The 22,548-nt window shown below is 33.6% G+C and overlaps 1 protein-coding gene across 1 annotated transcript; it reads left to right on the top strand.

Moving 5' to 3' along the window:
- Positions 1–1,671: 1,671 nt before the first annotated feature.
- On the top strand, positions 1,672–5,674 carry LOC109790183 (uncharacterized). The gene is made up of 8 exons (XM_020349299.3): positions 1,672–1,942; positions 2,019–2,319; positions 2,481–2,573; positions 2,778–2,922; positions 3,033–3,143; positions 3,234–3,316; positions 3,396–3,453; positions 5,417–5,674. The coding sequence occupies exons 2-8, from the start codon at positions 2,083–2,085 to the stop codon at positions 5,494–5,496; spliced, it is 807 nt and encodes a 268-aa protein (XP_020204888.1). The 5' UTR covers positions 1,672–1,942; positions 2,019–2,082; the 3' UTR covers positions 5,497–5,674.
- Positions 5,675–22,548: the final 16,874 nt, after the last annotated feature.

Genomic DNA, 22,548 nt, shown 5'->3' with positions numbered 1-22,548 from the left:
AACCTCACAATGATGTTGTGGGGGTATAAAACCATATTTGGCCATATTCAAGCTAGTTAGGTAAATGTTCATAACATAATTTTAAACTATTTATTGCTTTCTTTTGTTTTACATATTATCTTAATTAACAAATATGTCTTTTTTTTTTTTGTAGTTTTTATGGGTCCCATATCAAGACTTGCAACCCTCAATACCCATGGAAGCTTATAAAGATGTACAAATGTGGATTTCATGTAACGCCATCCTTTGCTTTGCAATTGTTGAATGACATCAAACAAATAGAGTCAAATTACAGTTTAGGCTCTTCCAAGAAGTCCCTTCTCCACCCAACAATTTGGACGATCTCCACGCAAATGACATGAGAGGAAGACATGATGAAAATTGGATCACAAGACATGCATAATGGATAAATGCGTGGAACAATAGACGTGAGCTGACATTAACGGGTCATCCAATGCAAGGTCCATTGTGTCACACACGAGAATACATGGAATGGTACATTGCTAATTGTATCTATTTCCTATCTGTACCACCATTACTACAAGATCTAAGGAGGAGCTATCAACAGCTACAAACTACCACATCATTTGATATCGGTACGTCTTCCACACAATCATATCACGAGACTGCATCATTTCTCTACCAAACATCACGCCTGAAACAAACATAATTAATATAAGACATTCGTTTGCAACTACTTCGGAGGACTTTTTTTACAAACTTATTTGGAGTTGATTGTAGAACTCCATCTTTAGCACAAAGTTACATACAGTCTCTTTATCAACCGAATTTTGCAAAAGAACCTGGTAGTTCCTCAAATGCTTTCTAATTAATGGCCCTTCAAAATGACCCAAATCCTCGACAACTTGATCTTGGATTCCAAGAGCAACAACCACAACGAAGAAATCCACCACGTAACAGATGTCGCTCTCATTGGGGAATTAGCCACCATTATAGAGATAATTAATAATTGTATATAAAATATTGTAAAGATTCCTTGCAAATTATAATTTATTCAATTCAAAATTTTTAAATAACAAATATCCACCTCATTTAAAAACGTTCATTTTTGGATCATGTCTATATATACCTTAACATAGTTAACTAAGACATCAATAATTAAATAAATATCTAAACATAATATTACCACATATTTAAATAAATATCTAAACACAATATTATATATAAACTTATTAAAATTACAACTTAATAAATTATAACCTTTTCAAATTATAACTTATTTAAATTTTAACTTATTCAAAATCTTATTAAAATTTTAAATTATTCAAATTATAATTTATTAAAACTATAACTTATTAAAATTCTAACTTGTTTAAATTATAACTTATTATAAACATAAACTTTCTAAAATTATAACTTAATGAAATTCTAACTTCTTCAAATTATAACTTATTATAAATATAAAATTTCTAAAATTATAAATTATTGAAATTATTAAAATATAAAAGACATATATATTTTTTTATAATATATTTTTACACATTTTTAATATTTAATTTATATATATATATATATAATAAAAAACTAAAAACACAGGATAGGGAAAAAAAAAACCCTCACAAAATTCGGATGGGACCGAATTTCCATAGGGGTACAGTATACAGGTTTACATGCGTAAATAAATTGGTGTAGATTTTATTTTTGTAATTTTTTTTTAAAATTTCAAAACAGTGAAAAATTCGATTTTCGTAATCTCTCTCTCTCTCTCTCTCTCTGTAACAAAACGTTTGATTTGTGGATCTTAAAGAAATCATAACATGTTAATATGAACTCACTCCTCTGTGTTTTTTACAAATTGATCTCTAATGCTGCTTCTGAATCAGTATTTCTAGGTAACATTTTTGTGTTCTTTTGTCTGAAGAGCTTGTGCGGTTTTATAGTAATCTTCTCTATTGGTGAACTACTAAGTTTTGCCCCACAGGTATCTTTCTCTGTTTATCCTTTTATTAAGAAGACATAGACTGTTCAGGTGATGAATGATGTGTTTTTGCTTGCAGTTGCTGGGTACCTTTGTTTTCGAAGAGTTGTTTTGTTTGTTACACACAACTTGGAGAAGCAAATATGCTTAATCCTTGTGCAAACAGTAAGCTGAAGAGGAAGAGGGCTGAGGAACAAAGCCCAAACTTGACAATTGGTAAAGAAGAAGGTAAAGAAGAAGAGAAAGATGTTAAGAAGGACGAAATTGCCTCAAATGATGTATCTTTATTTGCCCCTTTAGCCTCTTCTCCAAAGAATGTGAGATCTCCCGCCATATTCATCCTTGACAATGCTTCTCTGATAAAGGGTCTCGTTAGAAAGGTATTTTACAGGCTAATAATTATATTGTGAAGCTTTTACTTTGGTATAGGTTGTCATCTCTCATTGCTTATGTTCTCAAAGTTATGTTGGAAATATAAAAATATGCATTTTACAGGCTAATAATTATTTATTTATTTGTGTCTTTTTTATTTATGGTTTAGGAATGGAAAATTCTGAACTCGGATGAGGATGCACAGTTTCTGCTAAAGCAAAACAAAAATCTAAATGATTATCGGCCTGACATAATTCATGAGGTTGGTTGTTGATATGATCTCCTAAACTTACCTTTCCAGTATTATATAACAGTTTTTCAACTGTAGTGAACAGAGTAGATAAATTATATTATGGATAACAAATAATGTTACCTCTTCTGTCCAATTAGTATTGTTTCTTTTGCATTTTTTTAAAGATTTGCATAGATATTTTCAGAATTAGATTTAACTCTTTGACTTCTTCAGGCTCTCCGCTGCATTCTAGATAGCCCTCTTAATAAAGCCGGCATGGTAGGGGCAATATATGTTAAAATTGATCAAGGAAGATTGTTTGAAGTCAAGCCTCATGTTCGTATACCACGAACATGCAGTCGATTCTGTGGTGTCATAAGTAAACTTTCTTATGAATTTCTTCTCCCTTTCCTCTGTTTCCAACTATTATATTGTAGTGTGTGAAATATCTTTATGCATTATGAAACTTATTCTTGTGTTGTATTGTAGTGGAGTTGCTTCAAAAATCTTCGGTGCGGGCCAAAGATACAAATGAAGTTCTTCTTCGTGTTGTTGAGGAACCTATAATGCGCCATTTGCCTATCAACTCTTATATAGTAGGTGGGTTATACTGTTTAAAACTCTTGAAAGATTTTTGGTATTCTTTTTATTTTATCCTGTTATGGTTTTTGAAATAATCATGGGATGCAGGTCTCTACTATACGTCAGAAAAGTTGGTTGACATAGAGGAATATGTCTCAGTTTGGAGCAATGATTTGAGTCCCGTTTTTGTGGTATGTTTTAATTTTAAAACATGAGTTGATGTGATATGTTGGTTTCAAACATCCTGAAAGTTTTTTTATGTGTTTTCAGGTAGGTACAATGGTGAATGGGAAAGTAAAAGGGGACTATATTCATGATTATATTTCAGGTTTAATTTCTGAATTTTATTTTATTTGATTTTTGTTTATTGGAAACAAATTTACTCAATTGTATTTTGTTTGATTACTCTGCTTGGAATAGAAATGAGAGAGAATTTTGGGATTTCACTCCACGGTTTTTCCAGCGTGTCAGTGAACAAAGCTGGAGATGTACACTTGAGCTTGAATAATAACTAATATATGTTAGAGTATGATAGAATATGTGAATTGTTGTGATTTCTTGTGTATAGACCTAGACCCTGATGTATTGTGTTCTGGCATATATGAGACTACAGTTAGCTATATCTATCAGTTATTTAGATTAGTGCTGACTCATCATCGTTAGACTACTCTCTCCCTATAAATACCTCATTATTGTCTCAGATAGTTAGTAATAATGAAAATCATTCTTTCAGTTTCAAGTATTTGATTCTCTCATTATAATTATAATAATATAAATTTCAAGAAAGTAAAGGATGGAGCAACAAGTGAAACATGCATTGCTTATCCTACCATGTATTATGTAGATTTAGAATTGGAGTAAAAAAATTTAATGTGCCCTACTATATGTATCTCAATTTGAAGGAATAGCATAATTGTGACTCTTTTTCCTTTCTCCCTTTTTATGGGCCATAAAATTTTGTTATATAAATTCTTCAAAAATGGGATATATATATATATATTATCTCTTTTATTTGAGGAAAAAGGAGGGGCTGTAGGATATTCTTCAAACAGTACAATGTCTTGTAGACACTTACCCCTCTTGCCTTTTGTTATATTGCATGTTTATGTATTTCCCCTTTACATGTATTTTAAGATTCTGGTAGAAGGGGATTCAGTGAACAACCATGGACCTTTTTGATCTATCGTTGTTACTTTATTTTAGGCCTAATTGAATTGAGAGGTCTGATTCTGTTGAATGAGGTGTTCAATTAAAATATTTCGTTAGTAGGAAAATGATTGCAGTGCATTTATCTGTAGGTGGGATTTGGCCAAACATAAGTTGCCTATGGGTGCAGTATAGATACTAGGTGATGGTTGTTCCTTGTAATTATTTTTGGGAGGCTATATGAATTGGTGTATACAAACTAGCATTTGTTAGGTCTGTTTAGATAAATTTTTCAGAAACATATTTAATTGAAATAAGTTTTCCTTAAGTTAAAACTAACTCATGTATTGGTTAAAAATAAGATTTTGAAGAAATTAATTAGAAAAATTTTATAAATTAACTTATGCATAAGATAATTTTATCTTATAGAAAAGTTTATTTAATTTTTCTTCATATTTTTTCTCTTCTAGAAGTATCTTTTAGAGTTTAGTCAAACATACCCATATTTCTCCCAGTTTCGGTTCTGGTATCTTGGATGATTCATACTATATTTAGCTTTCCTCTTCGATTCTTTAGAAATGAAGGTCTTTTTTTAAAGATAAAAGAGTTTGTTTATCTATGGTTCATAAATACAATAAGTTTACTGGTTGGAGATGAAGTACCATGTAAAGCTCAACCCTCAGTTATTTTTCTTGTGGATCTTAGTAACCCCAAAGCGCCAAGTTATTATTTGTTCTAGTTTTTTTTGATCTTATCAAAGGCATGATTGAACTGACACACCTTGTTATATATAACTGTATCTTCTGATGTGTGCATCTTGTGTTCTGCAAGCACTGAGGATGACAGTCATTTGATTTATTTTTTATTTAGGAACTTAAAATATCTGGCATGAACTGCAGTGTAATAGTTGTGTTGTGGGTATCTCTTGAGGAATTATAGCAGTTTTTGTCAATATTATTTAATTTAGGGCGTCTGAATAGATGCACCATGTGTGCATAAAATTTTTGTTTCATGTAGGAAATTCTGGTCTTCAGTCTTTTGTGCATATTCAGTTTCAAGTTTGTTGTAACTTTGTGCTGTTTCCAGTTTTATTTCTATACTAAAGCTTATAGGAGTTATATTTACGTGTGTTATCACTGATGCAGTTTCTGAATATCCACTTGCTGCTAAATACTGCCTAGGGATGATCTGTGAAGCTTTGGAGCAGAAATGGAAGATTTTTTGAACTAATATTATATATTCAATTATATAGTTAGCCAAAGTAGAATTTTCTGTTTGGAGGATGTTAGCTTTGTTTTATAGGGTTTATCTAGAACTCGTGAACATATTTCTTTTGCATTGAAGCAAAATGCCAGTAAAGTGATATTTATTCAAGTGAAATAGTTGATGGTTTTTTATCGGTAGTTCTTTATGGGGCTCTTCTAAGTAAATAATGTTGTTTTGATAGCCTCTGGCTTGTTTTTTTTATAACAGTTTCCAAAGCTGTTCTTGGCATTATGTGTGAAGAAGCAATGGGGAAAGATAACTATTTCGCATGAGTGCTTTTTAGTGATTTTTCTTTAATAAGAACGTTTTTAGGTGTTTCTATAAATGAGTTCAAGGCCTCTCTTAAGGAAATATGTTACACCAATCCTAATGATGATAAATGTTAGATTTATCAAGTTGATTTATGTTCTGGTCTCAAGGACACTATTCTGGCCATTATGATTCTCTCTAGAGTCAAACAATGGTATCTGACTTTAATGCTGCAGTATACCAAATTTTAGCTTCCCAATTTCATCTGAAACATATTCCAACATGCATGGTTCAACACAAGCTATATGATTGACAATAGTACTTTTTATAATGCAGGCATTGTCTTTCTAGAAAATCCAACATATATCCATCTATAACATGTCTTGTCAACCAATACCTATCTCAAAGTTTGGTCCCGAACATCAAGATCCAAATTTACATAAAATCCTGTCATAAAACTAATTATATAATTAGTATTTTCCAATTATAACAATATTTTAATGTTTCATTTCTTAAGGGAGAGGGGGCTCATGCCCATTTCATATTTATAAAAAGAGAGGGAAGGTCCCTTGGATAGGGGCAGCCCAAGAATGTTCGTTGGTGAAAATGGGGCAATCGAATTGGGTTTAACTACCATGCACCATCAGGGCCAACCAAAATCATCTCAGTCACCTAACAAAAAGGGTTTGGTAATACAAAAAAAGAGAAAAGTAATGAATGAAATAAAACAAAAGCTATGAGTCAAGTCTAGGCATGGCAACGGGTGGGTGGGGGCGGGTTTTACGTTTCCCACCCGCTCCCGCAAATTTAAATCGCTCCCGCTTTCGCCCCCGATACCTGCTAGGGATAAAATCTGTGTTTCTATTCCCGCTCCTGGCAGGGTTCGGATTTCCCCGCCCCGCCTCCGCTCCCGCTCTTATTTTTATTTTTATTTTTTTATTTTAAATAAATATGAACAATTTAAAAAAATAAAAGAAAAGTAAAATAATATAAATTTTTACATATAAATATTTTTAATTTTAGTTTATATATATATAAATAATTTTTTAATTATATTATTAAGCAGGACGGGGGCGGGGGCGGTGTGAGTATTAACATCCCTGCCCCCGCCCCCGGTTTTATCAATCGGGGAAAACCCGAACCCGAACCCGATAAACATGAATTTTTCCCATCCAAATAGGAGCGGGTTCAGGCGAGTACCTACGAAGACGGGTTAGATTGCCATGCCTAGTCAAGTCTAGGCATCCACCACCATATATGTGGGCAAAAATAGAAGTAACCAAAAAACAATAAAAAAAAACTATGAACAGAACAACGGAGTAAATGAGCCCATTGTAACTACACAATGAAGGGACTACTAGATGTAAGTTTGAAATCATTTTTTAAAGTTTTTTTGATGAAAAGAAATTCTTTATTTTAAATAGAAAAATTCTAAAAATAATTCTAACTTGCATTTAAACAAATTCATAATTATAATAATTATAAATAAACAAGTGTGTGCAAGATGCAAGGTGAAAATTGAAGCAAATAGACATTGTAATTTTATTTATTATTATTAATAAAATTTACTTTATCTTTCTCCTATTATATCATGACACTAATACCAGGTTTTTAATCTATTGGGATTACAATGATGACATCAAAATTTGAATCTAAGACTTTATATATATTACTCTGGTCTCCACCATTAAGTCAACCCTAGTAGTTCATACAAAGTGTGACAATGAACTGAATCAACTTAAAAATAGTTTAAAAATCAATTTGATAATTAATTTGTTGAACTTGGTTCATGAACCAAATGAGCCAAAATGTAGATAAAAATTGAACTCGATAAATAAATGAGCTTAACTTGAATTCTGTGTAATTTGATTTGTTTGGTTCATGAATCGACTCGACATATAAATATATAATTTATAAAATTAACTTTTTATTTAATTTGAACTTATTAAAATCTGAAATAACCTTTGATACTTGTGTATAAGTTTATAATTATAAAAGAAGTTGATACTTTAAAATTTCATAGTTATAGACTAGGTTTTCTATTATTTTATGAAGGTGAGTAGTTTTTATTTATACTACATTGTAAAACTAATATAATAAGTTATGTTTTATCTTTTAAAAAGGTTAAACAATCATTTTATCTAAAAATCTATTATTAAATTAAAATTTTGAACTGTATAAGATTCAAAAAATTTGACTCTTGGTTCATGTGTGATTCAAGCTTACAAGTTGAATCGGGGTACTAATTGAATCAAGTTCAAGTTCAAGTTAGAAAAAATGGTTCATGTCAAACTCAAGTCAAATTATGAATTAAGTTAAATATTATTGCGTCGAGTTAAGGCAAACTTGACTTAGCTCGACATATTTCCAACTATAGTTCACATAAATACCATGTTTAATAAAACGGTAAGAAATAGAAGAAAAAAAGGGGAAAAAAGACATAACAAGTTAAAATACAAAACTATAAAGTGAAGGTTAAAAAAATGAGAAGTTAAATGCTCAACTACTATAAAATCCAAAGGAACGTGACATTTATCAGACTTTAGTTTATTCTTGCTTAAAATATCTTTGTCGAATGTTGCACAATGATTCTCTTACACACATATTTGCATGCGGATTACTTTTATATCAAGCAAAAAATTATGAGAGCAAAAGATAATGATGTTGAAAATGAATACTATATTACATATCATTAGTTCACAAGTAAGGTTAGTGTCTACCAAAGTTGATCTAACTTGAGAGGGTGATGGACTAACAAACTTATTCCAAAGGTTCCACATGCATTGCATACCCTCAAAACAAATATGATAGGTACACACATCTTAGCTATATAGATTTATATGTAAGGACTCCTCAACCACATGAAAGTCACTTTTCATCCATTAAAGCTAAGAGCTTAACTTCCAAGATCAGGTTCACTTGCCATTTTCACCTTAGCAACATCATCTCTCACCAATCACCACTTCACTTGATGATGATGCCAACCTACCATGCATTTCTATCCCTCATTTAATATAAGTTGTAAATGTAGTTTGTTGTTTTATTGAAATAATTTCAATAGAAGTATATGTAGGGAAACAATTAATGAAACTTAAATCTTAAGTATTAATGTAAGACTTGCACAATCTTTTGCCCCCCTTAGTGCTTCTTCCCTCTCTTTCCCCCATTTCCTTCTCCTAAACCTCATTCATTTTCTTGTTGATTCTCAAGGTCGCTGAGCAATTGGTGTGCTGCGAAGCTTTGAAGCCCAGATTCAGATTCTCGTTCCATTTTTCTTCATCTTCTTCTTCCTTCTCGTTAGCTCAGAGCTCGGATTTTCATTCCGATTCGAGGTAAAGGGAGCTAGAAGCTTATTGATTTCTGATTGTAGCATGAATGTTGTGTTGTTTAAGAGTTGAATGAATGGGGGATGAATTGAGGGTTTTGAGTTGGAAGTTTGGGGTTTTGAGTGGTTTTGCAAAACTGGTGATTTATGTTGATTTTGAAGTTGCATGTGGCTATTCTTGTAGTTTCTGAGTTGCATGTTGATATTGGTGCTGAAATTGTGTGAATGTATGTGTTGGATTAAGTGAATTTTTAAACTTGGATGTGTTGTTGGTTGCCTTTGCCCTGGGCGTGCCTTCATGGCATCGGGCGGGCATGCATAAGAGGCTTTAGTTTCAAGTTCACACCGGACACGAAGTGGGTTGCATCGAGCATGAAGAGAGATTGGGGCTCTAGGTGAATGGCACTGGGCATGGAGGGGGTGGCTATGACACCCATTTTATCCCAACATACATAATAAAATAATAAAGAGAATGAATTACCAAAATCGGGTAAAATGGTTCACATATAAAAAAAATGTACTTCCAATATCCAAATGGATTAAAACAAGGTTTATAAAATCAATAAGTTCATAAATCGTTTCAAAAGAAATAAATGCAAACTCCAATTACATTAAAATTGATGATCTAAAAGTCCCTTGCCCCGATGTCACATTATCATAACACTCTCATGACTCAACTATTGGCATCTCCAATGCCACTCATGTCTAGATCTTCCTCACCTAAAACCAAGCACAAGATGTACAGTGAGAAAAGAAAACATTTATATGCGAAACACACTAGGAATCTCCACAAGTAGTTTCAATGCCACATATTATACAATCATAGTTTTTCCAACATCCATACATGTTAAATTTCACCAATATTAAGTCAATATAATCTATCATTACATCCCAAATCACATCCATATCCACCATATCCCACAACCAGCACCATGTCATGCTCACGCCACCGCTGTCGCATCACACGTCCAACGTCATGCCACACATACATTTGTGCTAATTACTACACATCTCGCACTATGTCATGCTCATGCCACCGTTGTTGCATCACATGCCCAATGTCGTGCCATGCATACATTTGTGACAAGACATCACACCACAATCCATAATTCAATTCCACATCACATGCACAGCCAACATTTCCACATAAAATAATAAGTCATACACATATATATCTTGCACAACCTCCTCATACACCTCAATATTTTAATTCACAACTATTTTACCTTCCATCTAGCACACACCATTTATATCTCTTCATACAATAGTCATTACTGGACATCATACGATTCACAATTATCATCAAAATCCATCAATATAATACCATATTTCACAATCCCACATCAAACCACTAGTAGAAAAAAGGCTTTTAAAATCGGTTATTTTTTACTTTTAAAATCGGTTCCGTAACCGATTTTAAAAGAGTCAATTTTAAAAGTTAGACTTTTAAAATTGGTTAAATAACCGATTTTAAAAGTCTAACTTTTAAAATCAGTTGTCTTATAATAGATTTAAAAGGTTTGACGAGAAAAAAAAATTAAATTGGAACGGGCCGTTCCAGATTGTTAGAAATGAATTTTTGAAGAACGGAGGCAGAACGACCCGTTCTCCTTTCAGAACGGGGCGTTTTGCTTGGAGAACGGCCCGTTCTCCTTCCAGAATGGGCCGTTCCAGCTTAGAAATTTAGCAAAATTGAACCTGAAAACAGAAACAAGAGAAGTGCATGAGAAAATGAAAAGAGACATATGAAGAGGAAAACGAAAACGAAAACAACAACGAAATTTACCTCTTTAGAAAATAAGAGCGTTTGAAAGAGTAAAAAAACGAATAGAGGAAAAGATTAAAGAGAATGAGGTTGGAGGGAAATTTAAAAGGTTTCTGGCGATACTTTTAAAATCGGTTATTTAAGAACCGATTTTAAAAGTGTTACTTTTAAAATCGGTTATGAAATAACCGATTTTAAAAGTACTACTTTTAAAATCGGTTATAAAATAACCGATCTTGAAAGTACTTTTAAGATCGGTTATTTTATAACCGATCTTAAAAGTTATGGCTGATACAACTTTTAAGATCGGTTCTTTTGTAACCGATCTTAAAAGTTGTGTTAGACACACCTTTTAAGATCGGTTATAAAATAACCGATTTTAAAAGTACTTTTAAGATCGGTTAAATTTGAACCGATCTTAAAAGTGTTCATTTTATTTACAAAATTGCCACTGTGTCACTTTTAAGATTGGTTACCTTATAACCGATCTTAAAAGTTCGATTTTAAATCCAATTTTTGCACTAGTGAACTCATTCAATCATGTTAGAAAAGAATGGCCTAATCCAAGAGGGGGGGTGAATTGGATTCAATGACCCTTTAAAAATTTTATCAGAGTTTCTGGATCTTCACATTCAATTAAAACTTTTCTATGACAGAATTCTCACTTGAAGCACTTCTCAAGACTTGTTATGATAATATGAATGCAATATGCTGACTTGATTACAACATTATGAGGTTCATTAACAATGTTCAATTTACAGATTTAAAACATCAAGAATTACATTCACTTGTTAATCAAATTTTATCTTCCTTAAAAACTCAACCAAGTAATTACAAAACAAGAGATAAGGTTGAAGAAGATTGCACAAGTCTTTTATACTGGTTCAGCCACTCCACATGTGACCTACATCCAGTCCTTAATCACCACTTGATTAAGATTTTTCCACTATCTTTAAGCAAGAAGGTTTACAAGCAAACACACATGCATATACTTCACTACTAAAAGATAATCACTTTCTTGACCCCAAGAAAGCACCCCTTGTAGATCCCACTACAAGAACCTTAATCACTTGAGAAACCCTTCTCAAGATTTTCCACAAAGATTCACAAAGAAACAAAAATGAAACGAATTCACCTGGAATTCTTGAACAATTCTTTGTCCTTCTCTTTCAAGGGTATGATGATGATGATGATTTTCACAAGTTCTTTCAAAAATGTTTTTCTTCTTGGATTTTCACAAAGAAACCTTTCCAAGATGTCACACAGACTCTCTAAAGTGTTTTTGAAGTTGATTATCAGTTCTCACTCAATTGTCTTATGTTTCAAAATAGTTCAAGTCTATTTATAAAAGTTCAAACCCAAATAATCGATTATTTTAAAGAATAATCGATTATTTTGTTCTTCAGATTTCTGGGAATCAACCAAGAACAATTTAATCGATTATTTAGCTGGATAATCGATTATTCCAGAGAGTTGTTTCTGAAATAATCGATTATTTTGGCAAATAATCGATTATTACAGCAAGGCATTCCACTTAGCCCATTTGTTGAAATAATCGATTATATTTAACAATAATCGATTATTTTGAGTCAGTTCTTAAAACTTCATTTTAAGTCTCAAAATAATTTTCCAATGTTCTCAACTCATCATCATCTACTCCCTACTTGATTTTAGACAAGATTTGCTCAATGCACAAAGCACACACACAAGTACAAATATAACAATTCATTTAACACTTTATTTCCTAAACACTATTACATAGCTATACTTCAAAGCATTTTTCTTGAACTTCCTTGACTTTGTTTTTGTGTTCAATGTTGTTGTTGTACACACTTGTTGTCTCCAAGTTGTTGTGATCATCAAAACTCTTGTTGTCTCCAAGTTGTTGTGATCATCAAAACTCTTTTAGTCTTCAGCTCTCCTAAGCTCAACAAATCATATCATAAGTATTATAAAGCATCACTAAGAAATTATAAAGTATCATAAAAATTCCAAAAAGGGAGTCCCAAAATGTAAAAAGTGCAAACTAAAATAGAATACTCGCACCGGGCACCATAAATCCTGACAGCTTGACTTCTACTCACTATTTTGACCATAACTTGAGTTATACACATCCTTTTTGAGTGATTCCAAAGTCATTAGATAGATAACACCAAAATATACAACTTTTGTGAATAACACGAAGCATAAAAATGTCATTAAGGTCACCTTGCATGGCCATCGACAGAAAACTTAATATTTCACGCAATAAAATGGATAGACTGAACTTATAACTCTCATAACTCAATCCATTCTTAACATTTGTACATGATTCTAGAGTCTAAATTATAGCCCCAAGTGTCTACTTTCTAACCCAACAAATGAAAATTGATTTGGTTAATCACACAGAAAGATATTACAAAAATACTAAAGTATATTCATAAGTAAAATCTCTCAATTAGTCGTTAATTCATATAATTAATTAAGCGTGCTCATCAATCTACGAGAATCATAACTTATAGAGAACATTCCAGTGAATTCAATTATCATCTAGATCATCAATTTCACCAAACAATATAGTAACCACATTTATAAATCAATATAAAACTCGATTGACTCATCAATTTCACAAAACAACATACCAATTATCAAAACCCCAATCCTTCATGAACCCTAACTCACAAGCACATTTCAAACAACTCAATCTCTCTCTCAGAATATCAATTTTAACATCTAATACCAGAAATACACTCACAAGTCCACATAGAAATTATCAAAATTATTAGGCATCCAAATAGAAACGAATATAAAGTTACGAAAAATCCTAAGGAACTTTCCCTCTACCCATTCCCTCATGTGACTTTGCATACAAAAATCCCCTTTTCCCCTTGTAGACACCCAATTTCATCCGGACCAACAAAAGCTATGAAATGGACGTCTATCATCAAAGAAATGGAGCTCCCAAGCATGAAAATAACAGGACAAGACATCAGGAGGCCTAAAAGCCCAAACAAGCTGGTTTTAGTAGCTTGGAACGGGCTATTGCAAAACCAGAACGGGTCGCTCCCAATTTGGAACGGGCGTTCCAAGTTCCTAAAAGAGCCTAAAACCCTAGTTTGGAACGGGGCCGTTCCTAAACTGGAACTAGCCCTTCTCAAACTAGAACGGGTCGTTCTAAGCTCCTAAAATAGGGGTTAAAACCTTAACTGGAACAGGTCGTTCCTAAACTGGAACGGGCCGTTCCAAGTTATTAAAAAGGCCTAAAAATCCTTGTTTGGAACGACTGTTCCAGTCTTGTCAATTATGTGTTAATCTCATCTCTGGAATGGGCCGTTCTAGTTTCAGAACGGGCCGTTCCAGTTGCAAAATTAACACAGAACGGTCGGATCTAGAATGGGCCGTTCCAATTTTGGAACGGGCCTTTCTGACAACTTTTTGATGTCTATAAATAAACAGCTTGGGCACAATTCTCAAGGCCTCAAAAATTTCGTCCAAGACTCCTTAGAGCTTGAAATTTCTCTCTCTCTCTCTTCTATTGTATTTCTTGAGTTTTGTGAGGCATATTGTAGTGTGAAAAGTTGCCGCACATCACCTAAAATCTCCATAGTTGAAGATCTAATAAAGCTTGCTACGAGATATTACTCATCAATCTCTTGTTCTATCTTTCTCTTCTTTTATTTCATATATTGCTATAATAAACGCAATCATATAGATATCTTAGGGTTCATCGTGTAATTTAATTTTCATGTAAATAATCATCAATAAAGGGGATTAAATATTTAAACTATTAATTCTTATTACGTTATCTTCATCATAGGATACTGATTTAGGGCGTTGTAGGGGTGCTTAATACCTTCCCTACACGTAATCGACCCTCGAACCCAATTTTGGCTATCAAGGCCATTATTGGACTTTTAAAAACCTTTTCTTTTTCCAATGTTTTGAGTAAAACATTGGTGGTGACTCCATGAACCTATTTTCAAAACCATTAATTAAGGATTAGTCTAGTGTCCAGGCATTGCTTAATTGATGAGATTTTCTAAAGGATGTTTAAACCATAGGTCGCAAGATCAGAAATTTTTGGGTTGCGACAGATGGCGACTCCACTGGAGATGTTTTAAGAGGGTCAGGCCCATATAAATGATGACATTAATAAAATAAGAATTATAATTTAAATATTTTCCCCTTTACTTTGTTTGTTTTCACTACTACCAAAACACTGTTTAACATTGCCATATTTACATCAGTTATAGTAAAACCGATGTAAATCATAAATGCGGTGGCAAACTTGTAAATAAATAAAAAATATAAACATATTTACATCAGTTTTGCTTATGACCGATGTAGAAATAAAATCCGGGAGTTGTTCTACATCGATTTTGCTTATGACGGATGTAGAAATGAGACTATTCTAGCACAGGGTGCACAATACCCGTAAACCCAGCTGCCAACAATCACCCAAACCCTTCCCAGGCCATCAGCCTCCACTCCCAAACCCAAAACCTAAGCCCCCTCCTTCATTCCGCTCCGCAATCGCGAACCCCAACCCCCTTCTCCCTCCAAAGAATCGAACCTGGCGTGCGAAGTGGAGGTGAAGCACGGAAGGGAAGAGCGTCTGTTGTAGATAACGGTGACCTTCATTAACGGCGTTGAGCAAGTCTTCGACGCCACCTCCACGCCCGCTCAGAGCATAAGAAGCCTCATTCTGGAAAAAGGGTCAATACCTCGAGACCGAGCAGATGTTTCGCGAAGCAGGCGAATCCTGGCCTATTATCATCCCCGACCAAGAGCTTTCCCAAACCGCACCCCCCACCAAAGTGCGTTTCCAATTTATACTTTTAATTTTGTTGCACATTCATAAATTAACTAACACATTCTCACTGTTATTTCATTTACTTCTCTTTTGTGCAAAGTTTTACAATTTCTGTGAAATTTGGCTTATAGCTATAACAGTTTTAATTAATTTGTGTCTTTTATGTTCTCTTTCTTTCAGCCAAGGAAAACAGAAGACAAGAAGCAATAACTAAGATTTATTGACCTTATTCTCTGTTGGGGATTGTTTTGGCTTTTGTCACCCTTTCTCTTGTTTTGCTATATTTAACCACTTAATTATTGTGTTCATAACTATACATGATTTGCTTAATAATGTGTACCCCTGAATTGATGAAATTTGAAACTATAATCTTGTCATTGAAAGGGCTTACAAAAAGCTTGCACTTGATGCTCTGGTGATTCAGCAAGGGTGTTTAGCTGAACAGAAGAGTAAGGGTTTTCAGGTTTTATTTATTTCTTTGTTGCAAGATTTATGGATTATTTAATATGGTATAATGCTTTTATGTATGCAGCTGTTAATAAAGATGAGTTGCTTCAAATGGTTAGATTTGGTGCTGAAATGGTTTTTAGTTCCAAGGACAGTACAATTACAGATGAGGATATTGACAGAATTATTGCTAAAGGAGAGGAAGCAACAGCTGAGTTTTGGTTGCAGTCACATAAAAGGTAGAAGTTATTTGTTTCTACACTTAATGTTTACGGAGGTTTCTTTGTTATTAGAACTTGCATACAAGCTAAAGTTTTCAACTGTTGTTTAGGTATTTAATATTGTCTTTAACTTGTTTGAATGTTTGAAGTTACTAACATTAATATTTTTTTTATCTTGTAGCTGCTGAGTTGTATGATTTTGATGATGAGAAGGTAAGTTGACATTTTATATTTGCTAACTATGGACTATGAATTTATGCATCAACTCTTTCCTGCCTCTTTGTTTTTAACTGACCTCTGGGTTTTTTTTCTTTAAATGCAGGATGAGAACAAATTTGATTTCAAAAAAATTGTGAGTGAAAACTGGGTTGAGCCACCAAGAAAAGAATAGAAGCGCAAGTAAACATTGGCCTTCATCCTATATATTGAGTCATTGATTTTCTTTTTCTGCAATGATTTATAATTTAATTATTTTTTTCTTTTTTTGGTGGTGGTGGCTCTAGTTACTCGGAGTCTGAATACTTCAAGCAAACTATGCGGCAAGGTGGTCCTACTAAACCAAAAGAGCCCCGTATTCCTAGGATGCCTCAATTGTAAGTTTCTTATAGAAACTTTTTTCCCTCTTCCCCGATTTTGTAATATAGTGCATCTTCTATTTTGACTGTGTTTTTAATTCTATTTTTTTTCTAACTCAGTACTGGTGGAAAGAATAAATATTGAAATATAAAAATAAGCATGATTTTTTTTAAAATGCAATCTACGTCGGTTCTCAACAGAACCGATGCAAAAATGTATGCATTTTCTACGTCGCTCTATTCTATATCGGTTTTAGAATCGATGTAGATGACTTTAGAGAACCGATATAGAATATGCATCTTCTAGTAGTGTTTATTTATTTTGCTTTAATATCTATTTTCCTGTTTAAATTCTGCATTTGTTTGAATAAAAATTGTACACAAACCTTTGCACACAACAGTTCCCCCTACACCCAGGGGCTTGAGGGTATTAAACATAGGGAGTGGTTGACGTACGACCAACCCAAGTTTGGCCTTGGAGCCTGCGAGCCTTGTCGGAAATAACACTCAAGGTGATAATCGATTACTTTATCCCGAAATACTGCGACAGACCTTAGAGTTTGGCAGGTGATGATGACAGAGATACTGGGTCCCTATAATGGGGCACCTTGGTGGCCTTAAAGACCAGTGAGATTAGAACCGTCTTATACAACACACTTTTCTTGACAGGGACCACAGACCAAGGATTTGAATACGATCGTTCGTGGGTGTACGTTGATTGAGCATGTGTGTGTGCATTTGTTTGTATTTTGTTCTAATAAGATGGATTGGAATTTTAAAATAAGCAAACAGATAATAAAAAATAAAAAATAATAATAAAAATTTTATACCCCTTTGCACATTCTTAGGTCAGCATTCCATTAACATCATATAGGTAGTTTCCTTTTTGTAAAAAAAAAAAATCAATAAAAGAAATCTCATCTTTACCATGCATCATTCCCCTTCAGATAATAGAAACATGATAAAGATTAGGCAAAAAAAATGACATGCATTCTAGATTAGCTCATTAATTTCATTCATTTTATTTTATTAGCTAAGGAGGATTAGGTTGCCGTATGTATAGAAAGTTAAGAAAACTGAATGTTCTAATATACAATAGTATTTGCGCTTTAAAGAAAAACCTAAATCATCGTTAAAATAGTATGGTTTGACCCTTGCTTTGATATGTTTGTTAAAGTAAGTCTTTTTAGAATCTAATATAGATTCTCGCTTAATACTGTCAAAATCTATTTGAGCATTCACAAATAAACAAATCAATGAGACTGATATTTATTATTTTCAACTTTCTCTACATTTTGCATTACATTCATTTAGAACATATCCCTCCTTGTAAAAGAATAAATGAGAATAAAAAGGGAAATTAACCATGTGCGTTAGTAAAAAATAATGGAAAGTAAGCCGTGCATAAAAAGTTTAAGGTAAAGAACTCCACAATCATTAAGACGCCAACTCTTGCCCCAAAAGGATAAAGTTGTGTCATGTAACCGTGAAATCCAAGCGGAATAGGAGAAACGACTAGAAATGGATGGATCCACACTCCTAACGAGTTGCAAGCTAATAAAGAGAACCTGAGGAGGATGAATCCCTCAAACACTAAGGCAAAGTGAATAGAGCTTTCTTGAAAGATTCTTTCTACAAGAGAGAAGCATTGCTTGTTAAGAAGCTGCTAGAATGAAAACTTGCAAAGGGCATTCTAGGTAGAAAAAAATAAAAATAAAAAAATCGAGAAGCAATGTTTGTTCGAGCTGAAAATTGAGAGACCATTTGAATGTTCCTCTTGTGAAGCAAAACTCCATGGAAAGCTCTATCATCGCTTCTACCCATTCCTATTTCTTAGGAAAGGCTCAGGATATGGGTTGAAAATACCTTTACGAGAGAAGAAGCCAAAGGACCTCCCTCTACACGAGATCTTTTGAAGCGCCCTTCCTCTACACGAGATCTTCTGAAGCGTCACATCCATGCAAGTGGAGGACTAGCTCTACGGTTAGATGACTTAGGCCTCTCTAAGGGGCAACCTCCTTCTTTTTCTTTGTGTATGAATCACGAACTTGGGGCATGCTTAGGCCCTCAAGCTACATTAAATGGGCACGTGTAAATTGAAAATTTTATTTTAATGCCATACACTTTTCTACTTCATTTCTCTTCTCCCTTTTATCTACTCTAAGCCTCGTCAGCAAACCTTAAATGAACAAGTACATTTGAAATAAGGACGTCATTAGAAACAATGGCTTAATACACAATAAAAACACATAAAGATCAATCAAATTTGGCATAACTTGTGGATAAAAGTCCAAATGAAATCAGTGCAAGAAATCCACCAAGAGGGTAGCGCAAAAATTAGGGCAAGGTCCTCTAGGAGACCACAAACAAAAAGGGTAGCCTAGGAAAAAGTGAGGATAAAAAAAAAAGAAAATGTTCGCTAGGGAACACATCTCAAGTAACCTAGGAAAAAGTTAGGACAAAGTAGCATCCCGAGCTGAAAACCGAAAGGCGGCTCGGGAAGATCATTTAATCAATATTCAATCCCAAGTCATCACTTAACTTTGAAGGAAATAATAAGCTAACGCAGAAAATGATTTCCTCACTTTGAATGTGCTTGTTCATCAGCCTAAACCACTAGCCTACCTCGGCCAACCATTCTTCTATAAACCATTTTTGAAAAAAAATCTTTTCTAACAAAACTTTTACAAAAAATATATGTATATATCCCCTTCTTCTCTTTCCTCTTGACCTATATGGCATTAAGATAAATTTGAGAGATACACGGAATATGCACAGTGAACACTCACAGGAAAAAGTTGGAGGTGTCCTAGAATAGAGTCTAGGTACACCTGATCTAAGGGCTAATATATCACATCCAGTACAAGCAAGAGGGCTGAACTACATAAACCTCAGGTTCAAGAAGCAACACTGAATTCGACATGACTAAAGGCTAACAGTCCATGTCATTGATCAATGCGCATAGATTAATTTCTTGAAAGTAAAAATAAATTTGCACTTTAAGCATTAGCATAGAAGCATCATTGCATAACATGCATATGGCACAAGCGTGCACAAATGGGTATAAGTTCATTTAAAAAAAAATTAAAAAAAAATCCAATCCATTCCTGCTTTGCATTTTCTTTTGCATTCTTGCATTCTTTGTGTGTGTCTATCCATCACTTGTCGGAGGAATCAAGAGGCCGAAGCACTCATAAAAAGATCATCAGCTAGACAATGCCTTAAGAGCCAAGATCATGTCAAAAAGCCCAGCCCCAACAAGGGCATTCCATACAAGTGGTTTCATATAGCCACCAAGAAAAGAAAGACACGTCAACAACAAGACTGAATAGAAGTAGAAGAGGAAGAATAATCAAGTCCATAAGCATGAAGAAACCACCAAGCTTTATTCTGTCTTCGACCGAGTTATACTCCTCAATCGAATGATAGAAGATTCATGAAAATGCCAAGACCAGGAATGTTTTCCTACCAAAGCCAGGAGTGGCTTTCAAAATAATACTTATCAATAAAGATTCAACGAATAACATCACGGGAACAGATCCCTCCACCATGTTGAGCTTAGGAGAGCTTGAAGCTTAAAAGAATTTTGATGATCATAACATGTGTGTACAACAACGACTTGGAAGCACAAAAACAAAGTCAGAGAAAGTCAAGAAAATGTTATGTAATAGAGCTATGTAATAGAGTTTAGAAAATAAATTGTTTTGAATGAGCTTTTATGTTGTGTGTGCTTAGTATGCTTTGTGCATAAGTAAATTCTTTATCTAAGCTAAGTAGAGAGTGTATGATGATGAGCTAAAAAGGTTAGAAAGTTATTTTGAGGCTTAAAACGAAGTTTTAAAAACTAACTCAAAACAATCGATTATTCCAGCAATAGGAAAAATGGGATGCCTTGCTGCAATAATCGATTATTTGCCAAAATAATCGATTATCCCAGGAACATCTCTCTGGAATAATCAATTATCCAGCAAAATAATCGATTACATTTTTTTTGGTTGGTTTCCAGAAAACCTGAAGAGCAAAATAATCGATTATTCTTTAAAATAATTGATTATCTGTGTCTGAGACTTTTATAAATAGTTTGAACTTTGAGAAACTTCAGACATGAGTTAGAAATGATAATCAAATTGAGAAAAACGTTTTTGTAGAGTCTTTGTGACATCTTGGAGAGTTTTCTTTGTGAATCCAAGAAAAGAAACGTTTATGAAAAACTTTGAAAGAAGATCATCATCATCATATCATTCTTGAAAGGGGAAGATTAAGATTTGCTTCAAGAATTCCAGGTGAATTCGTTCCTTTATTCTTTGTGAATACTTATAAATCTTGAGAAGGGTTTCTTAAGTGGTAAGGTTTCTTGTAGTGGGTTTCTACAAGGGGTGCTTTCTTGGAGTCAAGAAAGTGATTATCTTTAGTGTTGAAGTATATGCATGTGTGTGTGCTTGTAAACCTTCTTACTTAAGATAGTGGAACAAATCTTAATCAGGTGTTGATTAAGGACTGGATGTAGGTCACATGTGGAGTGGCTGAACCAGTATAAAAGACATGTAATCTTCTTCTACCTTATCTTTTACTTTGAGTAATTTCTTGGTTGAATGTTAAAGAAGATAATTCTTGATTAACAAGTGTGTGTAAATATTGATGGTTTAAATCTGAATTAAAGCATTACATTTGAACCTCATTATTTTGTAATCAAGAGAGCATATTTCATTCATACTTCCATAACAAGTCTTTAAAGGAGCTTCAATTGAGAATTCAGTCTTAGAAAAGTTTAAGTGAAATAAAGATCCTAAATACTCTGATAAATTTTTAAAGGGTCATAGAATCCAATTCACCCCCTCTTGGATTGTGCCATTCTTTTCTAACAACTGGTATCTAGAGCAAGGTTCTTGAGAGTTATTCAAGATTTCAAAAATGGCCAACAACAACTTACCCTATGGTGAAGGTGTGTCTATTCATAGACCTCCTGTTTTCAATGGTGAAAACTATTTCTACTGGAAAATTAGAATGAGTATTTTCATTGAAGCTATTGATATTGCTGTATGGGATGCTATAGGAAGTGGACCCTATATCCCTATGAAAAAAGATGGTGATGAGCTTAAAGAAAAACATTGGAGTGAATGGAGTGATGAGGAAAAGAAAAGAGCCCAACATGATAAAAGAGCCAAAAACATCATTACATCTGCATTGTCAATTGATGAATTTTTTAGAATTTCACAATGCATATCTACTAAAGAAATGTGGGATACTTTGCAAGTCACTCATGAAGGAACAAGTGATGTAAAGAGATCAAGAAAGCATACTCTCATTAGAGAATATGAGCTGTTTAGAATGCAAAATGGTGAATCTATTTATGATTTTCAAAAGAGATTTACACACTTGATAAATCACCTTGTTGATCTTGGCAGGAAATTTGAGAATGAAGAGCTGAATTTGAAAGTGCTGCAATGCTTGGACAGATCATGGCAAGCAAAGGTGACAGCCATTGAAGAATCAAAGGATTTGTCCTCCTTGACACTTGCTACTCTCTTTGGGAAGCTAAGAGAACATGAGAAAAAGTTGCACATATTTGATGAACATGAGCAACAGGATAAGAAAGGCAAATGAGTGTCATTGAAAGCTTTGAAGACTGCCAAAGGA

The sequence above is a fragment of the Cajanus cajan genome, chromosome 11 (assembly GCF_000230855.2).
Source record: "Cajanus cajan strain Asha chromosome 11, NIPB_CcT2T_4, whole genome shotgun sequence".
In the NCBI taxonomy this organism is placed as follows: Eukaryota; Viridiplantae; Streptophyta; class Magnoliopsida; order Fabales; family Fabaceae; genus Cajanus; species Cajanus cajan.
Note: the sequence above shows the minus strand (reverse complement) of the source record. Positions and strands in the feature narration are given on the sequence as shown.

Coding starts and splice junctions, on each gene's coding strand:
- LOC109790183 (XM_020349299.3), top strand. CDS start 2,083: ATGCTTAATCCTTGTGCAAACAGTAAGCTGAAGAGGAAGAGGGCTGAG. Junction 2,923..3,032: donor TCGATTCTGTGGTGTCATAA/GTAAACTTTCTT, acceptor GTTGTATTGTAG/TGGAGTTGCTTCAAAAATCT. Junction 3,144..3,233: donor TATCAACTCTTATATAGTAG/GTGGGTTATACT, acceptor CATGGGATGCAG/GTCTCTACTATACGTCAGAA.